General features: G+C 42.8%; 1 protein-coding gene across 1 annotated transcript in view; it reads right to left on the minus strand.

Moving 5' to 3' along the window:
* NPAS2 (neuronal PAS domain protein 2) overlaps nt 1-21,153 on the minus strand; it is a 179,676-nt gene that overhangs the window by 59,387 nt on the left and 99,136 nt on the right. The window contains exons 4-5 of the mRNA XM_054578030.1: nt 19,935-20,026; nt 5,448-5,537 (exon numbers count right to left, since the gene is read on the minus strand). Of these exons, the coding sequence (XP_054434005.1) occupies nt 5,448-5,537; nt 19,935-20,026 (182 nt within the window). The remainder of the gene's footprint in view (nt 1-5,447; nt 5,538-19,934; nt 20,027-21,153) is intronic.

Raw genomic sequence — 21,153 nt, forward strand, 5'->3', positions numbered from 1 at the left:
CCTGAGGATGGGTATGGCAGAAAGCAGGGTTGTGGGCTCCCTGTCAGGTCAGAGGACTGTGGGGCACCTCAGGCCAGAGGTTCTGCACAGAATGAAAGGACACTGAATGGAGGTGGGGGAAGGTGGGCTACGGGGATGGGGGCTTTAGGGGGTTGTGTTAAAACATGGAAAGGGTGCACAGCTTCTTATGTATATTTGTTATGATATTACTATAATGCCGTTTCTATGTGTTGAAAACCAACACATAATGATAATTTGAAAATTTAAACCCTAGTGCTTGCAGAAGAGTAAATTATACCTGCAATTGAATTCTCCCTTGAATAAGCTGAGCTCTATTCATTAAAATAATAGGAATTATAGAGACAAGGGAGGGAATACACCATCTGTGATCCATCTTCATAGCTGGGTTACATTGTTTGAAACATCATTTACCTGTCAGAGGAGGGAGGGTCTCTAACGCAATTTACTGATATGTCTGTGGTTATTTTATCAACAATCCATCCCTTCTCTGAGTTTCACTTAAAATGCCCTCCCCAAATTCCAAATTGCACATCTTCTGTGTTTTCTGTTGAGGCACCCTGAGAGCTTGGGGACCAAATGAAAGCGCTCGGAGAGAGGAAGCAGATTCCTTCCCTCTGTGACCCAGTAGCATCAGTTCCATCGCACCTAGCAGGATTAAGTGAACCTGTGCAGGCAGCACAGGAAGCTGGCTTGCTGAGCTGGGAGTGGGCTGGATGAACATTTAGTTTAGGAATGCCTCCAAGAGCTCCACCAGTTCTGGCTGGAGATGTGCGTTGGCCACAGTCAGAAGGGGTGATGAGGAGAAATCCTGGAGAAGCCTCCTAGTGAGAAGAGGCAGGAATGGGCTCATTCCTCAGGGAGTCAGGCAGTGCCTTGGTCTCCCTCAGGGTCCAGGAAGGTGTATTTGATATGCTTTCCTTCCATTTAGATTCAGAGTAAAACTGATGGCCAAACAATAAACCTTTCAGAAGACTGTATAGAGAATAACTTTGACTGTGTAGTGAAAAATTAATTAAGATATGAAAAATACAAACTATCAAGAATCTCTGTTCATTAAAAGAGCCTAACAAGAAGGTGAACAGAAAGCCACAAAATGAGTTAAGATATTTAGGATGTACATACCTGTGGTGTAAAGTCTAAAATTAAGGTTCAATGTTATATGCTGCCTTACCATTTGGCAAATTGGGAGGGCCTTGACTGGCCTAGAATGAAGCTTCTCTCTGCACTCAGTCCCTGGGGATAAAGTCCCCAGCTGAACAACCCTCTTTTCAAAGGGACCAAGAGTGCCTCAGGCTTATCCCTGAGGGGCAGGTTTAGTCCCCTGCCAGCACACAGAATTATTCAAACAAGCCAATCTCACCCCAGAGGGCACCGCACTGCACCATCTTGTGCACAGTTTGCCTCTCACAGCTCCTGCTGGGGTACTCTGTTCTAGAGTGCAGCCCAGGTGGTTCTGCATCCTCCTCCCCTGGCTGTGAATACATGCGACTAATAAACAGCTATCGATCTCACCAGTTTCAAGACTAGTGTTGAAAACATGGAAAGAATACTTACAAATCATAAGAAAAAAACCCAGACAATCAAATAGGAAAATGGCAAAATACCAGAACAAGCACTCCATAAAAGAGGAAATTCAAATGGCTACAAGCATGTACAAAGACATTTAACCTCATTAATAACTGAAAGAAAAGCAAATTAAACCTCCAGAAGACACTTTCACACACTAGACTGATGAGAACTAGCAGGTCTGACAACACCAAGTCCTGCTGCTGTGGCACACCTGTCCTCCTTCTGTAAACTGGTAAACCGGTATAAGCTGCAGACCATCTGGAGTTATTCATAAGGGTAAAGGCGCCCACACCCTCCTGTTTAAGGGAGGCTTGCAAACCTTCCTTAGGAAATTTCTGAGAATATTCTCAGAATCACTTTCTCAGTTTCAAACCAAGATGGGCAGAGAACTGCACACATTCCTATGATGGAACACTATGCAGTAATGACAGCAAATGGGTGACAGCTCCCACTAGAGTGGGAGGTGGGTGAATCTCACAACAACGTTGAGCAAAAGAAGTTCAAAAAAAGATATATTTTGTGATTCAATTTACGTCAAGTTAGGCAAAGGCAATATAGCATGTCCTCAAATAACACCACACAACCATCCACCTAAGTAATTCCTCAAGGAACATGAAAATGTTTAATAACACATTATACATGGCATAACATCTTTAAGTAATTAGCAGGTCCTTGGTTAATATCCTTTCAAGGTCATTTCATTATAATGTTTTGTTATGACATCATTGTTGGTGTGAAGTGTGCATGTATCTCCCCATGTCTGTGTGGGTTTTCTTCAGGGACTCCGGGTTCCTCCCACATTCCAAAGGTGTGCATGTGACATTAATTGTCATGTCTACATTTTCTCAGACTGAGTGAGTGGGGTGTGTTGCGTGGGTGGCCCTGTGACAGAGGGGCATCCTGTCCAGGGTGGGCTCCAGCCACCATGGCCCTAAACTGGAATTAGCTGGTTGGAAAATAATGACCTTTCTTGTTTTTATTAATCTTTCTTCCGTGTATACATAGCTCATATTTATTTCAATGTTTAATAAAGACCCAGTATTGTGGGTCTTTATTTAGAAGTTTAGCAATGTTTTTGTGACTAGAAATATGCCACAGGAACTTAAATTTGTTTATATTAATTAGTCTATGGTAAAGTTGGTTTTGTTATATGTTGTTTAGCTTAAAGTCACAGTTTTCAAAGACCTATTGATGATGTTAAGTGAGGACTTAACATCACAGTACATAGTAAGTGCTCAATAAATGTAAGCTATTTTTCCTCTAATTAAGCCTCTAATGGCTTAACAGTCAAAATCTCTTCATAAAATTGCAAACTCTTAAGGAAAAATAATCTTGTATGGGTCTTTTGAATCACTGATCATCTGTGGACATGTCCTGGGTGTTCTGAGCCTATGCTGAGTAATAAATAAGTCTCGATAAAAGTGAACTGAACCAAAAGCAGAATTTCTAAATGGCAACCCAAGTCCTTGGCATCACAAAGACGCAAAGCAGATGATAAAGGCCTTGGGCTTTGCAGTCAGTTGTGCCTATATTAAACCCGTCTCTGTTCTTCACCAACAGGGCCACATTGGGTTTCCTCCCTGTAATGTGGAGTTAATAGAGGTATTACTTCCAGACCAGCTCACCTGCTCAATTGGCTTTATGCTGATTGGCACCAGGGAAGTTTCCATCCTTAATCACCCTAGTCCACCCACTATCAAAGGATGCAAGTGAATCCCAAGCAAAAGGGAGAAATAAAATCCAATCTTGGTGAAAACTGGATAATATAAGCTACAAGTAAACAGAAATTAAATTTGGGGATTGTCCAGCCCAGGCTCACCTCCAGTGGGGACCTTGAGGGCCAACTCGGTGTGTTTCTGGCTGTGGTTTTATATATAGACATTTACTAAGCATTGATAAATTAGAGTCAGGGTCATTTCTGGCCCTTCCAGAGCTAGAGGAAACAACTTACAAATGCGGTCCTAAATAGCTCCATAATTTCAAATTAGAAGAATTCCTGACTTATTTTTTATAGTCAGGAATTTTAAGTCCCCTCTGCTATGTATAGCAATTGGCTCATCAGATAATTACAAAAGCAGAAAGCAGAGGAGTGTGAATCCTGTTCACCCAACAGCTCTGCGCTCCTGCACCCACTTCCTGCTCACCAAGGAGATGATATCTCATTGTTTTCAATCTGTGCCCATCATTGCCCAATCCTGTCCACTCACAAATGCAAACCCTCTTCTCAGGGGTACCCATTTCCTCTTTTTCCTCAGCAACTGTCAGATCAGCCCAAAGAAGCTGGCATATTGAGTAGGGTCACTTCTGTATTCCTCACCTTGATTGAACTCATCACTATTCTTCTAGCCTGAGACTAGAATCAAGATGAAACTGCGCTCTTAATTCCTTAGGGCAAAGTGAGAGTCAGCCTCTCTGAGAGAGGAGAGAAGTACCCCCACCCCGGCCTAACACACCCTGAAAATGGTGCAGAAAATGGGCTGAAACGTAGAGGTCAGATGGATTATAGCAAAATGTAAAGGCATCTATGTAGCAGAGTAAAAAAATGCTTTTCCGGGCTAAAACGCAGTGACTGACAAAGGATAAATGTGGATGGTGGCTTTGCTCTCCACACAGCATCATGTATGGAAATTATGGGGGGGGGGTGTGCCTTCTGTGGAAGAATATGACCCAGGATGATGTGGATTACTGGGCAATCAGCATACTGGGTCATGACCCTGAGGGAGGCAAGCTGCTCACAGGTAAAGCCCCTGCAGTTATGGGGCAGGTGTGGCTAAGGAGAGGCAACCAGTCCTCCCACACCTTGCTGGCCAGGAGTCCCTAGGTACAGGAACTAGCAGCCTTCCTGCAGGTGTGCTGGGAGTAATCAGTTTAGCAGGGCTTTTGAGAAAGAAGAAAGGAAGGTTTATCCCAAGTCCCACAGAATACTCCTGATAGAGCTGTTGTTCAAGGCCAGGCTCTGTAGGAATAAATAATGGTGTGGAAGGAAATGAAAGGCTAGCCAGATGCCTATTAGGGACCCTCAAAAGTGGACTCTTCATGAGCCAGATGCTCATCCTGTTGGAGGGTGGGTTACCAGAGGGTCAGCAAGGCTCATTTGAGAGGAGGAAGTATTAGAGAGGAGGGAGGAAGAGAGAGAAGGAATGGAGAAACACAGGGAAAGAAGGCAGAAAAGGGGGGAGGGTGGAACATTTCTGAGGGCCTTTGAATGTACTGCACACATCTGCCTTCTAGTCTCAGCCTGGCTCTCATGGGAAGAGCAGAGCTTGCCCTATTTTCTTGGCTGCCCAAACCCTCCTTGTTCCCCAAAACTTTCCGGGGCCAACATCATCTTCCCAGAGTATTTCAGTCCCCCCAGGATCAGCCTGTTGTTGAACCCTCACCACTAGTGTCAGTACCTGCTTGCAATCTCAGTTATGTCCTAGTGATCTCCAAACCATGTTCTGTCTGCAGCTCTCTGGTGCATAGACCCAGGTGTTGAAGTTTCCCTTTGCAGGAGGACATCTGTCAGCCTTTGCAGAGGCTCTGAGCTCTGCTAACTGTGCTGTGATGCTCTTTTCAGGCCATGGCTCCTTGGTGGCTTCTGGGGCACAGAGGGAAACCTGCACCATGTCCACCATTCCAGGTTGGGCCATGCCAAGATCATAGCACCTTTCTTGTTCCAGGATGACACATCTGCACCTTCCCCTCCTCTGGAAGGCCCTTGGGACCTTGGCCTGGGTCTTGTCAAGGGAACTCCTGAATCCTTCTCACACACAGACCATCTCATACCTGTATCTCTCTGACCATAGTTCTGGATGGTTCCCAAGGAAAAATGAGAATGTGTACTGGCAAAGGCCCCCAGAGAAGTGGAAACTCACCGGCAAGTGCCCAAGGAGAGGTGTAATACTGTCAGAAACATACAGGATACTGCCATCTGTTGTCACAGCGATGATAAAGCCATCTAATGCCTATAGAAAACACAACAGTGAAGGCCCCTTAGTCAAACTTAATACGGGGTAGGATGGTACTGAAGCATACGATGCCAGGTTATTACCACAGGTAGTCAGCTAGTTATTAATAAAAGAATGAAACCAAGGGAATCAGGCATTCTGAAGCATAACCAATGAAGGAACATAAGCCTGCTTGCTTAGTCAGGAAGCTACAGCTTCACACACTCCAGAGGATCTCAGCATTGCCTGCAAAAGGGATTAACAACCCTTCCTTACCCAAACAGGGAGGAATGATTGGCTTTTCAATCTCCCTGGTCCACTTGCTCAGGCTACGGGGTGAGAAGGAATAAAACAATAAAGGGGGAGGTAGGTACATGCACAACTGAAGCCAAAATGGTGACCACAGAGGCCTATCAGTCTAGCCTGGGAGGGGGATGAATTGGTCAGAGAGTGGACCCATCAAAAACCTGTGAAAGCTTGAGAAATTGATTGGTTATTTTGAAAAAGTACCTGGCCCTTTCCAAGCCCGAGATAATCAGGTTTAATAAAGCAGCTCTTGCTCTCTCTCTCCCCTCCTCTTTCTTTCTACACTTCTCCCTCTCCCTCTCTTTATCTTTCTCTCTCTCCCCCATCTGTTCTCCCTCCCCCTTTCATTCTGTTCCCCTCCCTCTCCCTCTCGTTCGTTTTTTCTCTCTTTTTCCCTCTCTTTCTCTCCCTCCTTCTCTTTCTTTCTGCCTTTCTCTCTGGGACATGCACTCATCCCATTCTTTTGTATATTCCCTCCATAACGATCATACAGGTCTAGCAGCTGCGGGGACTCCGGAGGCAGGCTCCAGATGGAAGCCTGTGTACAACAGCAAAGCTGGAAATATTGCTAAGCTACCTGCATGGGGACTGAAACCACTTAGCAGCTGCCTGCGGGTCCCAAAGGACTAAGCTTTAATAGAAGACAGAAGCTTTGGACACTGGCTTTTGTTTTGGCATTGCTAAAGACACAGTTGAACTTCTTCCCTGGCAGAATGTATGGAGATAGAACATTGGGCACCCAAAGGCAGTCTTCTATTACCACCCGAATAAATCTTGCCACACCTCATTCTCCCTTGTGGGTGTCCTGGAATGTTTTCTTTGTGACATCACAAGAACCCCACTTCCACTGGCAACATTATAACAATGACTTTGTTTTGTAAGCCTTACAGTATTTCTACAAATAACCTCACAGAACTCCTCTACGTGGCACACAGGACAGGTTCTTAAAGTACTTGTGAAAGCACTAAGAGGCTCAGTGAAATATCTGACGTCCTGGTATCATGAATCAAAATTTAGCATGAAAATTACCCAAGGGGTTTTAATGATAAGCATACTATTGGGCTGAATTAGAAATATCACCATTTTTTTAAAAAGATGTCAGTGATATTTTACGGTTCCTGCCCACCCCCACCCTGCCAATATCACTTTGAGTTCAATAGTAAACATTTACTGAAATATATCAGACCTAATAGAGGCATGAAAAAGATAGTTTACCTATAGATCAGGCTCCTCCAAAGGAACTGATTGTATAGAACATTTACATTATTCCACAGAAGTAAACAGTAAGGGCTGAGTGGGAAGTGGTGTATGACTCAACTAGGTCCAAAAGTATTTAAAAGAGACTGAAAATTCATTCATTTACTGTGTTTTTACTGAGCACCAACTGTATGCCAGGCCCACTGCTCTAGGTCTTGTGACAGAAAAGATTTAGGCAGCAGTGTTTTCTCACAGACACTTGCTGTTTTGTTTTTAGGTACCTGACTGGATGCTCATGATGCTGTCATAAGACATATCTAAAATTCGAGTTTAAAATTCAGACTATATAATTCAGCAGAGGAGAAGATTGTACTGGCAACTGGCTCCATGATGCATCAATGAGATGGAATAGAGAAAAAACAGAACCCATCTCACCAGGAAACACATCTTGGAGGCAGTAATGTGACAGGTGGACTGTCACTGTAAGTCTAGCACTGTTGCTTTACTTACTGTATTTCTGAAATACCCAAAATGGACGTCTTCCCCAAATGGACTTTTTCTGTTTTGGGGGAGGGAACTAAACTGAAATATATGCTTAGAAAGTTCTACAAATATTTTGTATGCACTTAGCTAGGATATCCCAGGATCTGCATAACCAAATGGGCACTATTTCTTTCAGGTTAGGATGTTGTGGCTATGTGCACAGCAACAGGAACCCAAATTGATCCACTACCTGGTGTGTGAAGGGCATGGTTAAAATATGCTGAAATGGGAGATAGTTCCTTTCACCAGGAAAGTTATCAGTAGGGTCATTTTATATTACACTTATGTAGTGGAGGATTTAAGACAAAAACATTTATTAAAGCATATATTTTAAAAATTTATTTACTGTTGACCAAATACAATTGTCTCCATTTTCCCACATCATTTTCCCCAGCCCTACCCACTCCCACCTCTAACCCTCAATTCCTTCCCCACTTTGGCTTTGTCCATGAGTCCTTGATTTATGTTCCTTGACTTGACCGTTCCGTTCCCCATCCACCCCTCCCTCCTTCCCTCTTGTCTCTGTTGGTTTCTTTTTTCTTTCAGTGTTGCTAGTCATATTTTCCTTGCATCTTTGTTTTGTTCTTAGGTTCCACTTATAGGTGAGATCACATGGTATTTGTTTTTCGACCCCTGGCTTCTTTCGCTTAGCATAATGTTTTCTAGTTCCATCCATGCTGTCGCGAAGTGTAGTGGTTCTTTTTTTCTTTCTGCTGTGTAGTATTCCATAAATGTACAATAATTTTTTGATCCAATCGTCTACTGATGGGGATTTAGGCTGCTTCCAACACTTGGCTATTGTAAATTGTGCTGCTATGAACATTGGGGTGCAGAGGTTCTTTTGAATTGGTGTTTTGGGGTTCTTAGTCCCCCAAACTAGGGTGTAGTCCCAGCAGGGGAATCACAGGATCAAAAGGCAGTTCCATTTTCAGCTTTTTGAGGAAATTCCACACTGCATTCCACAGTGGCTGCACCAGTCTGCATTCCCACCAACAGTGTACTAGGGTTCCCTTTTCTCCACAGCCTCGCCAGCACCTGGTGTTTGTTGATCTGTTTATGATGGTCATTCTGACCGGTGTGAAGTGAAGTGGTATCTCATTGTGGTTTTAATTTACATTTCTCTGATGGCTAGTGATGCTGAGCATCCTTTAAATTGTCTCTGGGCCCTCTGTATCTCATCCTTGGAAAAGTGTCTGCCCAGGTCCTTTGCCCATTTTTTACTTGTGATCCACTCATTTATTGATGGGCACTTGGGTTGCTTCCAGCACTTGGATACTGTAAATGTGCTACTATGAACATTGAGGTGCATAGGGTCTTTTGAATGGGTGTTTTGGGATTCTTATGGTATAATCCCAGTGGTGGAATTACTGGAGCAGTTCCATTTTTAGCTTTTTGAGGAAATTCCATACACTTTTCCTCAGTAGCTGCACCAGTCTGCATTCTCACCAACAGTGGACTAGGGTTCCCTTTTCTCCACAACCTCTACAGCACTTGTTGTTTGTTGATTTGTTTATGATGGCCATTCTGACCAGTGTGAAGTGGTATCTCACTATGGCTTTAATTTGCATCTCAGTGATGGATAGTGAAGCTGAGCATCCTTTCATATGTCTCTGGGCCCTGTGTATGTCCTCCTTGGAGAAGTGTCTGTTCAGGTCTTTTGCCCATTTTTTAGTTGGATTGTTTGTCTTCCTGCAGTAGGGTTGTGTGAGTTCTTCATAAATTTTGGATATCAAACCCTTGTCAGAGGTATCATTGGTAAATATATTTTCCCATATGGTTGGTTCCCTTTTCATTTTGATGATGTTTTCTTTAGCCGTGTGGAATTTTCTTATTTTGATGAAGTCCCATTTGTTTATTCTTTATGTCCCTTGCTCTAGGGGACATACTGGTGAAAATATTGCTGCATGGAATATCTGAGAGTTTCCTGATTATGTTCCCCTCTAGGACTTTTATGGTATTGTGACTCATATTTAAGTCCTTTATCCATTTTGAGTTTATTTTTTGTGTATGGTGTAAATTGGTGGTCGAATTTTTTTCTTTTGTGTGTGTGTGTGTGTGTTGCTGTCCAGATCTCTCAACATCATTTGTTGAAGAGGCTATTTTCACTCCATTTCATGTTTCTGCCCCCTTTGTCAAATATTAATTAACCATAGAAACATGGGTTTATTTCTGGGATCTCCATTCTGTTCCATTGATCTATGTGCCTATTCTTATGTCAGAGTCAGAGTGTTTTGATTACAGTGGCCTTGTAATATAGTTTGAGGTCAGGTATTACGATCCTTTCTACTTTGTTTTTCTTTCTCAAAATTGCTGCAGTGACTAGGAGTCATTTATGGTTGCATACATTTTATAGTTCCATAAATATAAATTTTTGAAATGTTTGTTCTATATCTATGATATATGTCATTAGTATTTTAATAGGGACTGCGTTGACTCTACAAATTGCTTTGGGTAGTATGGACCTTTTGATGATGTTCATTATTGCAATCTATGAACACAGTATATGCTTCCATTTATTTGTGTTTTCCTTATTTTCTACCTTTAGTGTTGTGTAGTTTTCTGAATACAGGTCTTTTACTTCCTTGGTTAAGTTTATTCCTAGGTACTTTATTTTTCTTGTTGCTATAGAAATGGGATTTTTTTTCCTGATTTCTGATTCTGATATTTCATTATTAGTGTACAAAAATGCCTTCAATTTCTGAATATTGATTTTGTATCATGCTGTTTTGCCAAATTCACTTATTAGGTTGAGTAGTTTTTTGGTGGAGTCTATGAGGTTTTCCATGTACACTATCATGTCATCTGAAAAGAGTAACAGTTTTACTTCCTCCTTTTCAATTTGGATTCCCTTTATTTCTTTTTCTTTGTGTGTGTGACTGATGTGGCTAGGACTTCCAATACTATGATGAATAGAAGTGGTGATAGCAGCCACTCTTGTCTTGTTCCTGATCTTAGTGGGAGTTTTCCATTTTTGCCTATTGAGTATGGTGTTGGATGTAGCTTTATTATGTTGAGGTATGCCCCCTTTACTCCCACTTTGTGAGTGTTTTTATCATAAATGGGTGCTGTACCTTAATGAATGCTTTTTTCTGCATCTATTAATATAATCATGTATTTTTTCTTTCCTTTTATTTTTGTGATGTAGTACATTTATGGATTTGCAAAATTCATACCATACTTGAATCCCTGGGATGAATCCCACTTGGTCATGGTGGATAATCTTTTTAATGTATTTCTGGATGAGGTTTGCCAATATTTTGTTGAGGATTTTAGTGTTTATATTCATCAGCGATATTGGCCTGTAGTTTTCTTTGTGGTTGTGTCTTTATCTGCTTTGGGATTAGGATGATGCTAGCCTCATAAAAAGAGTCTGGGAGTCTTCCCTCATAAAAAGAGTCTGGGAATCTTCTCTCATCATTGCTGGATGAGGTTTGCCAAAATTGTGTTGAGGGTTTTAGCATCTATGTTCATCAGCGAAATTGGCCTGTAGTTTTCTTTCTTTGTAGGGTCTTTATCTGGTTTTGGGATTAGGGTGATGCTGGCCTCATAGAAAGAGTCTGGGAGTCTTCCATCCTGTTGGATTTTTTGGAATAGTCTGAGAAGGGCAGGGGTTACATCTTCCTTAAATGTTTTGTAAAATTCTCCTGTGAAACCATCCGGCCCTGGGCATTTGTGTGCCGGGAGTTTCTTGGTTACTGCTTCAATTCCCCCAGCTGTTATAGGTCTGTTAAAGCTTTCTGTTTCTTCCTCCTTCAGTGTTGGAAGATTATACTTTTCTAAAAATTTTTCCATTTCATCAAGGTTTTCAAATTTCTTGGCATATAATTGTTCATAGTAGTTTCTGACAATCCTTTGTATTTCTGTGGTATCAGTTGTTATTTCTCCTCTTTCATTTCTGATATTATTAATTTGGGTCCTCTCCCTTTTTTTCTTGATGAGTCTGCTTAAAGGCTTGTCAATTTTATTTATCTTTTCAAAGAACCAGCTTCTGGATTGGTCGATCCTCTGAATTGTTCTTTTCGTCTCTATGTCATTCAGTTCTGCTCTGATCTTGACTATTTCCTTCCTTCTGCTTGCTCTGGGATTTATTTGTTGTTGTTTCTCCAGTTCTTGAAGTTGTAGTGTTAGGTCTTTTATTTGAAATGTTTCTATCTTTTTTAGGTAAGCCAGTGAACTTCCCTCTCAGGACTGCCTTTGCTGTGTCCCATGGGTTTTGGACTGTTGTCTGTTCATTTTCATTTGTTTCCAGAAATTTTTTGATATCTTCTCTTATCTCATTATTGACCCATTCATTGTTTAATAGTCTACTGTTCAGTCTCCATGAGTTTGCAAGTTTTTGAAGTTTCTCTTTGAGGTTGATTTCGAGTTTCAAGGCCTTGTGGTCTGAGAAAAAGTTTGGTATTATTTCAATTTTCCTGAATTTTCTGAGGTTTGCTTTGTGTCCTATCATGTGGTCTATCTTTGAAAAACTGCCATGAGCATTTGAAAAGAATGTGTAGTTTTCTTCTTTGATTCAGTGTGTCATTCAGTGCCACAATATGTTTATTAATGTTTTGTTTGGAAGATCTGTCCATTCTTGACAGTGGGGTGTTGAAATCCCCTACTATCAGTGTGTTGCCATCTATATCTTTTTTGAAGTCATCCAACAATTTTCTTATAAACTGGGGGCTCCAATATTGGGAGCATATAAATTTACAATGTTGATGTCTTCTTGATAGATTCTTCCATTAAGTATGATAAAGTGCCCCTCTGGGTCTCTCTTTATGGCCTTTGTTTTGAAATCTACTTTGATACAAGTATGGGAACCCTGGGCTTTTTCTCATGCCCATTTGCTTGGAATATTTTTTTCCATCCCTTTCCTTTCAATCTGTGTAGGTCTCTTGCTCTGAGGTGGGTCTCTTGTAGGCAGCATATGTGTGGGTCATGTTTTCTTATCCATTCAGCTACCCTGTGTCTTTTGATTGGGGCATTTAGTCCGTTCACATTGAGAGATATTACTGATAGAAACATACTCATCTTTTCTCTTTGTACCTGTGTTCCTCTCTCATTCTTTTCCTTCATCTGCTTAAACCAGTCCCCTTAGCATATCTTGGAGTGCTGGTTTGGTAGAGATGTATTCTTTTAGCCTTCTCTTGTCTGGGAAACTCCGTATTTCCCCTTCTATTTTAATGGAGAGCCTAGCTGGGTAGAGCAGCCTTGGCTGTAGGCCCTTGCTTTTCATGGCTTGGAATATTTGTTGCCATTCCCTTCTGGCTTGTAGTGTTTCTGCTGAGAAGTCAGCTCCTAGGTGTATCTGGGCCCCCTTGTATGTTACTTTCTCCTTTTCCCTCGCTGCCTTGAGGATTCTCTTTGTCTTTGACATTTGCCATTTTAATGATGATGTGTCTTGTTGTGGACCTCTTTGAGTCCCTCTTGAGTGGGGTCCTCTGTGCCTCCTGGATCCATGAGAGCCTTTCTCTCCTCAAATTAGGGAAATTTTCCATCATTACTTTTTCAAAGAAGAGGATCCATTGTTCCTCTTCTTCTCCTTTTGGTATCCCTATTATACGGATATTATTACGTTTCAGGTTGTCCTGCATGTCCCTAAATGCCTCTTCATCCTTTTTCAGTCATTTTCCATTTCTTGTTCTTTCTGGGAGCTTCTTTCTACCTTGTCCTCCATTTCACTGATTCGATCCTCAGCTTCATCCAGCCTGCTTTGGATTTCTTCTACTGTGTTCTTCAATTCAGAAATGGTATTCTTCATATGCTCTTGTGTCTTCTTGATAGTTTCTATGTCCTTTTCCAGGCTGATATAGTTTGCTGTAAGATCCTGATAGTTTCTCTGCAGTTTCTCATAGTTATCTTTGAGCTGGCTGAGCTCATTGAGCTTCCTAAGAACCATTGTTTTGAAATCAGTATCTGATAGTTCCCTTGCCTCTCTTTCATTTAGCTCTCTCTGTGGGGAGTCCACTTTTCCACTCATTTGGGGGGGAACTTCTTTTCCTTCCCATTTTTGTGAGAGTCTGTTAAGTATTTTTGTCCTTTTCTTTCTGGGCCTGCCACTGATGATGTCAGTTGTTGACCCTATATGACCTTGGGTTGTTTGTTTGAGCCTTCCAGGAGTCTAATGCCTGTGTCCTACTCCTGCTTGGGGCAGCTCTGTGGCCCCATCGGTCAGGGCTGGGCTATTTTTTGGAATCTCTCTGCACTCTCATGCGGGCTCCTTGAGCGCGCTCCCAGCGCAGCAGGATTCCCCGCCTGCCTGGGCTCACATGTGCTTGCCCCAGACCAGGGGGCTTATTCGCGACCTCGCGTACTCATCTGGCCCCCCTGGCCAGCAAGTCCGTGGCACTGGTCAGTTTAGGGTCTTCTATTGTGTATTTTCCCCGCTTTTGGCTCTTTGGGTGTGTTGCTTGCCCTCACCAAATGGGGACTACGGAAATGGGAGGATGTCAGCTTCAGGACTCTCCGGTTAATCCTGTGTCTGGTCGCTCCTCCAGGGACTCTGGGCAGCTCTACTAATTTTGTGGGCCGCTCCGCAATCCGGGCAGGCGGGTCAATTTACGCCTGCCCTTGCCGCTCTGTGCACTCCCTCACAGGTCTGATCGGTGCCAATCTGTGGGAGGCCTTGCCGGACGGTGCAAGCGTTCACCAGCCCGCGCAGGTCACACACACACACTCGCCAACCCTCGCCGGTCACTAGGCGCAAGTGTGTGCGCCTGCACTGGGTGTTTTTGGGGTGTCTATGTGTGCTTTTCGGCTTTTGGCTCTTTGGGTGTGTGGCCTCTTCCCACGCAATGGAGACTACGGCAAGGAGAAGGAGTGGGGACTCCCCGGTTCCTCCTCCCGTTCTTTCCCCAATGCCTCCGTTTCTAGTCTCTCCTCAGGGGTCTCTGTGCAGTTCTGTGACCCCTTTGGCCAAGGATCCACCACCTGTGTGGCCTGCGTTTCAATCGCAGGCTCTCTGGTTCCTGCGCGTCCCTCTTCTGCCTCTTTGGGGGCACGCCTTTCCAGCCCACAGTGGAGACTACGGAATGGGGAGGGAGTCGGGGCTTCCTGGTTCCTCTTCCCATTCTTTCCCCAATGCCTCTGTTTCCAGACTCTCCTCAGGGGCCTCCGGGCAATTCTGTGACCCCTTCGGCCAAGGATCCACCCCTTGTGCGGACTCCGTTTCAATCGCAGGCAGTCTGGTTCCTGCGTGCCCCGCTTCTGCTTCTTTGGGGGCGCGCCTTTCCAGCCCACAATGGAGACTACGGAACAGGGAGGGAGTTGGGACTCCCTGGTTCCTCCTCCCATTCTTTTCCCCAACGCCTCCGTCTCTAGTCTTTCCTCAAGGCTCTCCCAGCCAGTCTGCACTCAGCCCTGCAGCTCACACACGTACAAGCTGTGTGCGGAGCACACAAAAGGCAGATTAATTGATTCCCTTACGCCTGAGCGAGATGGTAGCTGCAGAGTGGGAGGTGCGTTATCACCCAGGCTCCACCGGCCGCCGAGTCAGTTCTCTTCACAAAGTTTTCCTCACCAGTCTTTTCCCAGGCACCAGCCCATCCTGCTGCTTCCTCTACCCAGAGATCAAGGAGGGTGGCTGCCACTGCAATTTTTGCATTGGCCCTTTAAATGTCTCTTTGCATCCCCAGCCACCTGTCTCTGGCAGAGAGCGCCCCTAAGCTTTTCGGGGTTGTGTTTTGTCTGTATTTTCTTGGTTTTAGCTGCTGTAGTTTAGGGGTCCTTGTTTATGATTCAGACCCCGTTCTTCTTGGGGGAAGCTAACTGGCCGTTTCAATGTCCCTCTGGTGCTAGTGCCCGTCGGCACCCAGACCACCCTCTCGAGCCTCCACCATACTTCTCACCCACTGGGATGTTTGAGAGTCGAATCCACTGTCCGCAGCACCAAGGCTCCTCTCCCACTATCGTTCCATTCGCAGGTCATGTTTTCTTATCCATTCAGCTACCCTATGTCTTTTGATTGGAGCGTTCAATCCATTTACATTTAAAGTTATTATTGATAGGTACTTATTCATTTTTTCCCTTTTTACCTGTGTTTCTCTCTCTCTTGAGCGGGTCCCCGCATTGGGTGCCTGTTAAGGGGGCTACTGCATTCCACGCAGAGTCCCCCCCCCAGTCACCACAGATGGAGGAAAATAAAATAAGACATTCCAGACACTTCTTGGTCTGCCAAGATAAGGGCGTGGTGATTCCCTCTAGTGGAGAATGCCCCAAGCCCTTCTCTTGAAGTGGCTTTTATTGAGAATGATATGTGCAGGGGTATACAGCATGAATGCAAAGCTCATCAATTAATGTCAAAAGGCTATGTTTACAGGAAACAGATAGAGATCATAGATAACAATGGAAGGAACACAAGTGATTTGCCTCAAGTCCAGGTCTAGTAGACAGGGTGGCACCCATTCGGTCCTGAAACCTGGGAAACTGATCACATTCTATGCTTGACCCCAAACATTAGTACTCATTAACTTGAGAGAATTCTTAGCAAAGTAATTTTTATAGGATTTAATGCATTCCTTTTGCAGACCTAATTGTTCCAACACTGCCCACTCCAGTTTAGGGCTGTACCTGCCTTTAGTATTGTTTCAAGCCTGAGCCAGGTGGGTGGAGCAGAGCAGCCAAGACATAAGGAGACTTCTTTCAGATAGAATGAGGACTCTGGCCATGACAAAGCTGAAGGATGAGGGTCTTTTGCCCCTTCTCCATGTCCCCCAAGTCCTTCTTTGATGGCCCCTATGTGACTGTGCCTGTCTTAAGTTGTTCCTGCCATCGAGGGGTCTTACCCGTCATTGACTAACCAGCCAAGCAGGGTGATGTGAGGGAGGTCGAACAGGGTGATGTGAGGGAGGAAGGGGCTGTGCCCCTGCCAGGGGGACAGGTTTTGTCTCCTCAGTGGCCTATTTTCCCAGGGCCTCCTTGCTTAGCTCCAGCCTTGGGGTTGGTCCTCTGGCCAGCCGGTAAGGTTTACAGTTGCTGAAACTAGGCGGGATGGTTCCCAACACTCTCTCACTCTTTTTCTTCCTCATCTTAAATCACTCCCTTTAGCATATCTTGCAATGCTGGTTTGTTGGAGGTGTACTCTTTCAGACTTCTTTTGTCTAGGAAACTCCTTCTTTCATCTTCCATTTTAATTGGGAGCCTTGCTGGGTAGAGTAGCCTTGGTTGTAGGCCTTTGCTTTTCATTATTTGGAGTATTTCTTGCCATTCCCTTCTGGCTTGTAGTGTTTCTGTTGAGAAGTCAGCTGCTAGCCTTATTGGGTCTCCCATGTATGTTACTTCCTGTTTCTCCCTTGTTGCCTTCAAGATTCTCTCTTTGCCTTTGATATTTGCCACTGAATTATGATGTGCCTTGGAGTGGGCTGCCTCTTTAGGTTCCTTTTGATTGGGACCCTCTGTAAAGTACATTTCTTAAGCAGACTGCACTCTTGTGGATTACATCAGTTGATGTCTGGCAATGTCTACAGACATTTTGGTTGTCGTTACTTCGGGGAGGGTGTTATTGATGTCTAGTGTGTAGAGGCCAGGATGCTTTGAAACATCCTATAATACACAAGACACCTCCACAACAAAGAATTATCAGGTCTAAAATGTCAATGGTGCTCAGGCTGAGAAATTCTGTGTTAGTTTATGGGTCATGCTGAACACAGATATATACCTTAGTAACTTTTATTTCTTTTTTCTCTCAAGTATTTTCCTAAATGTTTTAAAATCATATTTTCAGAGCTCCTGGACATGAATTTTTTTTAAAAGGTAAGGGTACTACTGATGTGCCTGTTGGACCTATTTGAAAAAGCAGATTCTGATACTGGGAAAATTACCTTGTGCATTGTGAGCCCATGCCCTTCCTGAATTTGTAAAGTCATTGGGTGTGCAAAAGCTGAAGGTATTTATAAATGGGAGATTACTTTTATCAGCTTATTGGCATTTTCTGTCAAATTCACCAAAACTGAACTGGGTTACTACTTGCTCATAAGCAGGATATGAGAGTGACTCAATTGAATGTGATTGCAAAGTGACATGCCCCTCTCAATGTAAAGATGCCCTGACAGAAGATTTGGGGATGCCAAAGACACCATAATAGCCTCCAGTTTTATACTTGCTACACATGATGGGAAATGAAACCATCCCTTTATGCCAATTCCTAATTCTGATGGGATGTCTCTTGTGTTCTCTGGGACAAACTCTGGGGTAAGGGAAAAGATTATTGTAATTTCTTGGAATAAAATTCAGAAACGACACAAACTTCCTCAGTACCCATCAACAATGAATTTCCCTCCTTTTATGTCTATACATTCACTTACTCATACCCTCTATCTCCACCAGCTTATGCTTGACCAACTTGGCTGCTCTGTAACCAAGTCATTTTTGTTCTTTCCTTAGAATCTGGTTTGGGGCCTTTCTGAGAAAAGAGGGAAGTAGGAGAGATTCCAAGCAAGGACACCAGAAGCTTAGCTTCCTGGGACCTGACTGGTTCTGTACTCATTTTAAAAGGGGATCTACTGGTTACCAACACATGGCTTCTGAATTCCTTACAGTCCATGAAATGGCTCCAAAAAAATCAGAGGGAGATGCAGCTGGAATGAGATATACACTATGAGCAAGTTGCACAGTGGGGAGTGATGACATCATCCTGCTGGTGTCACTGTCAGGTTTCAAACCACCAGGAGTCTCCAGTGACTTATCTCCAAGTCTGTATCTACTGAGGAACAACAGGTTGGAATAGAAGCCTAAGACAGCCCAAGATAAATGAAAAGTACTAGTTGGTGGGTTTCCCAGACTCCTGAAAGCTACAATTCACTCAGGAGGCTCTCTGCTGTACAGGCTTACTTTCAGATCCATGTCACTCACCTAGCAAGATTTTCTTTATCTGTTTCAAAGATATACTGGGAGCTGGAGAAAGTGTGTCAAGAACATCCATACAAATCCAAAATTTTATTTTTCTAGAAATTCCAGTTTTCTGAAATCTCAATCCTGCCTTTTAGCCCCAATAATTATCTGTTTTAAAGTCTATGAAAGTCTTACTTCATCAGATACCTTTGATTCCTTGAAACTCAGTGAAAAAGAAAAGGTTGCACTTCAGGCTATTAAAAAGAAGTGGGTGCTATAGGGTTATGCATTTTAACTAGTTTTCTCTTAGAATTAAAAGATAAAAATAATTTATCTGAAGTAGCATAATGATGCATTAATTCAACATGATATTTCACAAACTGCTTTAAGTATGAGACACTTAAAATGCATTGCTTCTGGAGAATGTTCTGTATTTTCTTTAGTTTACATGTAGAGTTAAGAATATTTCATTTTATGCAAATTTTTATTAATATGTTTATATTTAATAATATTTGGATTTTTTCTGTCATTTTCTTACTCCAATATTTTCTTTTTACTGCATAGTTTGTCTTGTAAATTAGAGTTTACATCAGTCTTAACAAGGCACTTAAGATGAGATATAGAAAGATTTATTCCAAGAACAACTCTCTAGTAACCTTGCCAGGAATAGCTGACACACAGCCAGAGTCTTACTACCTTTTGCTGAACTCATCTGTCCCACCTTTATTCTTCTCACTTAAAGGTCCAGACATGCCACATCTAGGGCTCTCTCTCCCTCCACTCTCACGTTCATTAACTCCCAGTCTTATTCCCAGTTTAGATGTCAGATTGCCCAATCCGATGTTTTTGTAGATTTATCATCATTTGTTATGGAGGGGTATCGTATCGTCCATATACAAATACATGACTTTAAGGAAGTCCACTGGCTCAGATCAGCCAGATATCCATAATGTAGCCCTCCAGATGGCCATGGGCACTTCATTTTCTAGAGGGAGGAATATGAGCATCTTTTTTGCCTTGGAAAGGGTGTGTGCTGGGTGGGGAGGCACAGGGTCACTAATGGTTGACACTCACATGTTATGTTGATGTAATATGAACTCAAGTTAAAATTTTAACTTTAGAAGAAGACATTTGTTTTCAAAATGTGTTCTACTTAGGGAAAAATGTAATCATTGTATTCTCAACAGGAGACTCTGAGCTGTAAGACAGTGCAGAGATGGAACTTTCCTCTCCCATTCCTCTCCCTCTAACGTACCTCAAGCTCCAGCCCCTCCCCATTCCCTCACTAGGTGTCCTTTGGTTGGAAGACCATGAAAGGAGCTGCTCTGCAGTCACTATAGCAACAGTACACATGCATCTTCAATTTGGGGATTCTTGCTTATAGTCCCAACTCAGTTACTAAAACATAAGCAGTAGCATGGGAGCTTCAGGAGAGTGGTTCAAAACCTCTTTCCAGGGTCAAGAACAGTTGTTTATTTGGACACAGGGTCTTAGCTGGAATAAGCAGATACATTTTAAATTTGCAACAAGTTAAGTTAATTTGAAAATGCACTTTACCTCCAACATCAGCTGGGTGAATTCTTCATTACTGAGGAAGGAAGGTTTCCAGTCCTGCTGAATATCAGAGATTTCCATTTGCGCTGAGACTTCTAAAACAACAACAACAACAACAACAACAACACACATGCACACAAATAAGCTTTTATATTCAAAGGCACCTACGCATTGGAATTAACAAATGAAGCACATGTTCTATCTAAATAATTCTATATAAACCTCTGTATAGTTTAATTAAAGAAGCCAATATAAAGAAATAAGTTACCCTGATTTCCAAATACTGGGAACTTTGGCTATAATGGCCCTAAAAAGATCTCTTAATGTTTTCACACCCTTTAATGAGCTTTCTTGGAGGAAAGTACCCAGTTCTCTTCATGGGTGTACTGCCTGCTGCTAGCAGGTGGCACAGTATCCTTGGATTTCTATATGAAAAGCCCATCATCAGCAGTTGAAGTTAGCAGTTGGAGTTATCGAGGCAACAGGAACAAGGACTTGGGATGGTGGGACATTCTTAAACTGGTTTTTTTTTGTTTTTTTGTTTTTTTGTTTTTGATTTTTGTTAAGGCAAAGCAAAACACATTGTTTCAAAATTTTAGAAACATTTTAGGTTTGTGGTATATAATCTACTGTGCCTATTGAAAACATAATGTATTTTTTAGCATTTCCTGGTACTAGAGTAGAATGTGCTATACAAATACATGTTACTTAATTGCTTTTTTATTTTTCTTATTTTAATTATTTATTTTTCCAAATACATTTGTCTCTGCCTTACCCTCACCACTTTCCCCTGCCCTCTCCTCCCTCTCCCTCCCTCAATTGTTCCCCACTTTGGCTTTGTCCATGAGTCCTTGCTATATGTTCCTTGATGTGCCCCTTCTTTTCCTTCCCCCCCCGCCCACCCCTCCCTTCTTCCCTCTTGTCTCTGTTGGTTTCTTTTCCTTTCAGTGCTGCTGGTCTTATTTTCCTTGCATCTTTGTTTTGTTGGTTAGGTTTCGCTTATAGGTGAGATCATATGGTATTTGTCTTTCGCTCCCTGGCTTATTTCTCTTAGCATAATGCTCTCTAGTTCCATCCATGCTGCCGCGAAGTTTAGTAGTTCTTTTATTCTTTCTGCTGCATAGTATTCCATTGTGTAAATGTACCATAATTTTTGATCCAATCATCTACTGATGGACATTTAGGTTGCTTCCAACACTTGGCTATTGTAATTTGTGTTGCT

The sequence above is a fragment of the Pteronotus mesoamericanus genome, unplaced genomic scaffold, assembly GCF_021234165.1.
Source record: "Pteronotus mesoamericanus isolate MK-2021 breed Mesoamerican mustached bat unplaced genomic scaffold, CSHL_Meso_final contig_48, whole genome shotgun sequence".
Lineage (NCBI taxonomy): Eukaryota > Metazoa > Chordata > Mammalia > Chiroptera > Mormoopidae > Pteronotus > Pteronotus mesoamericanus.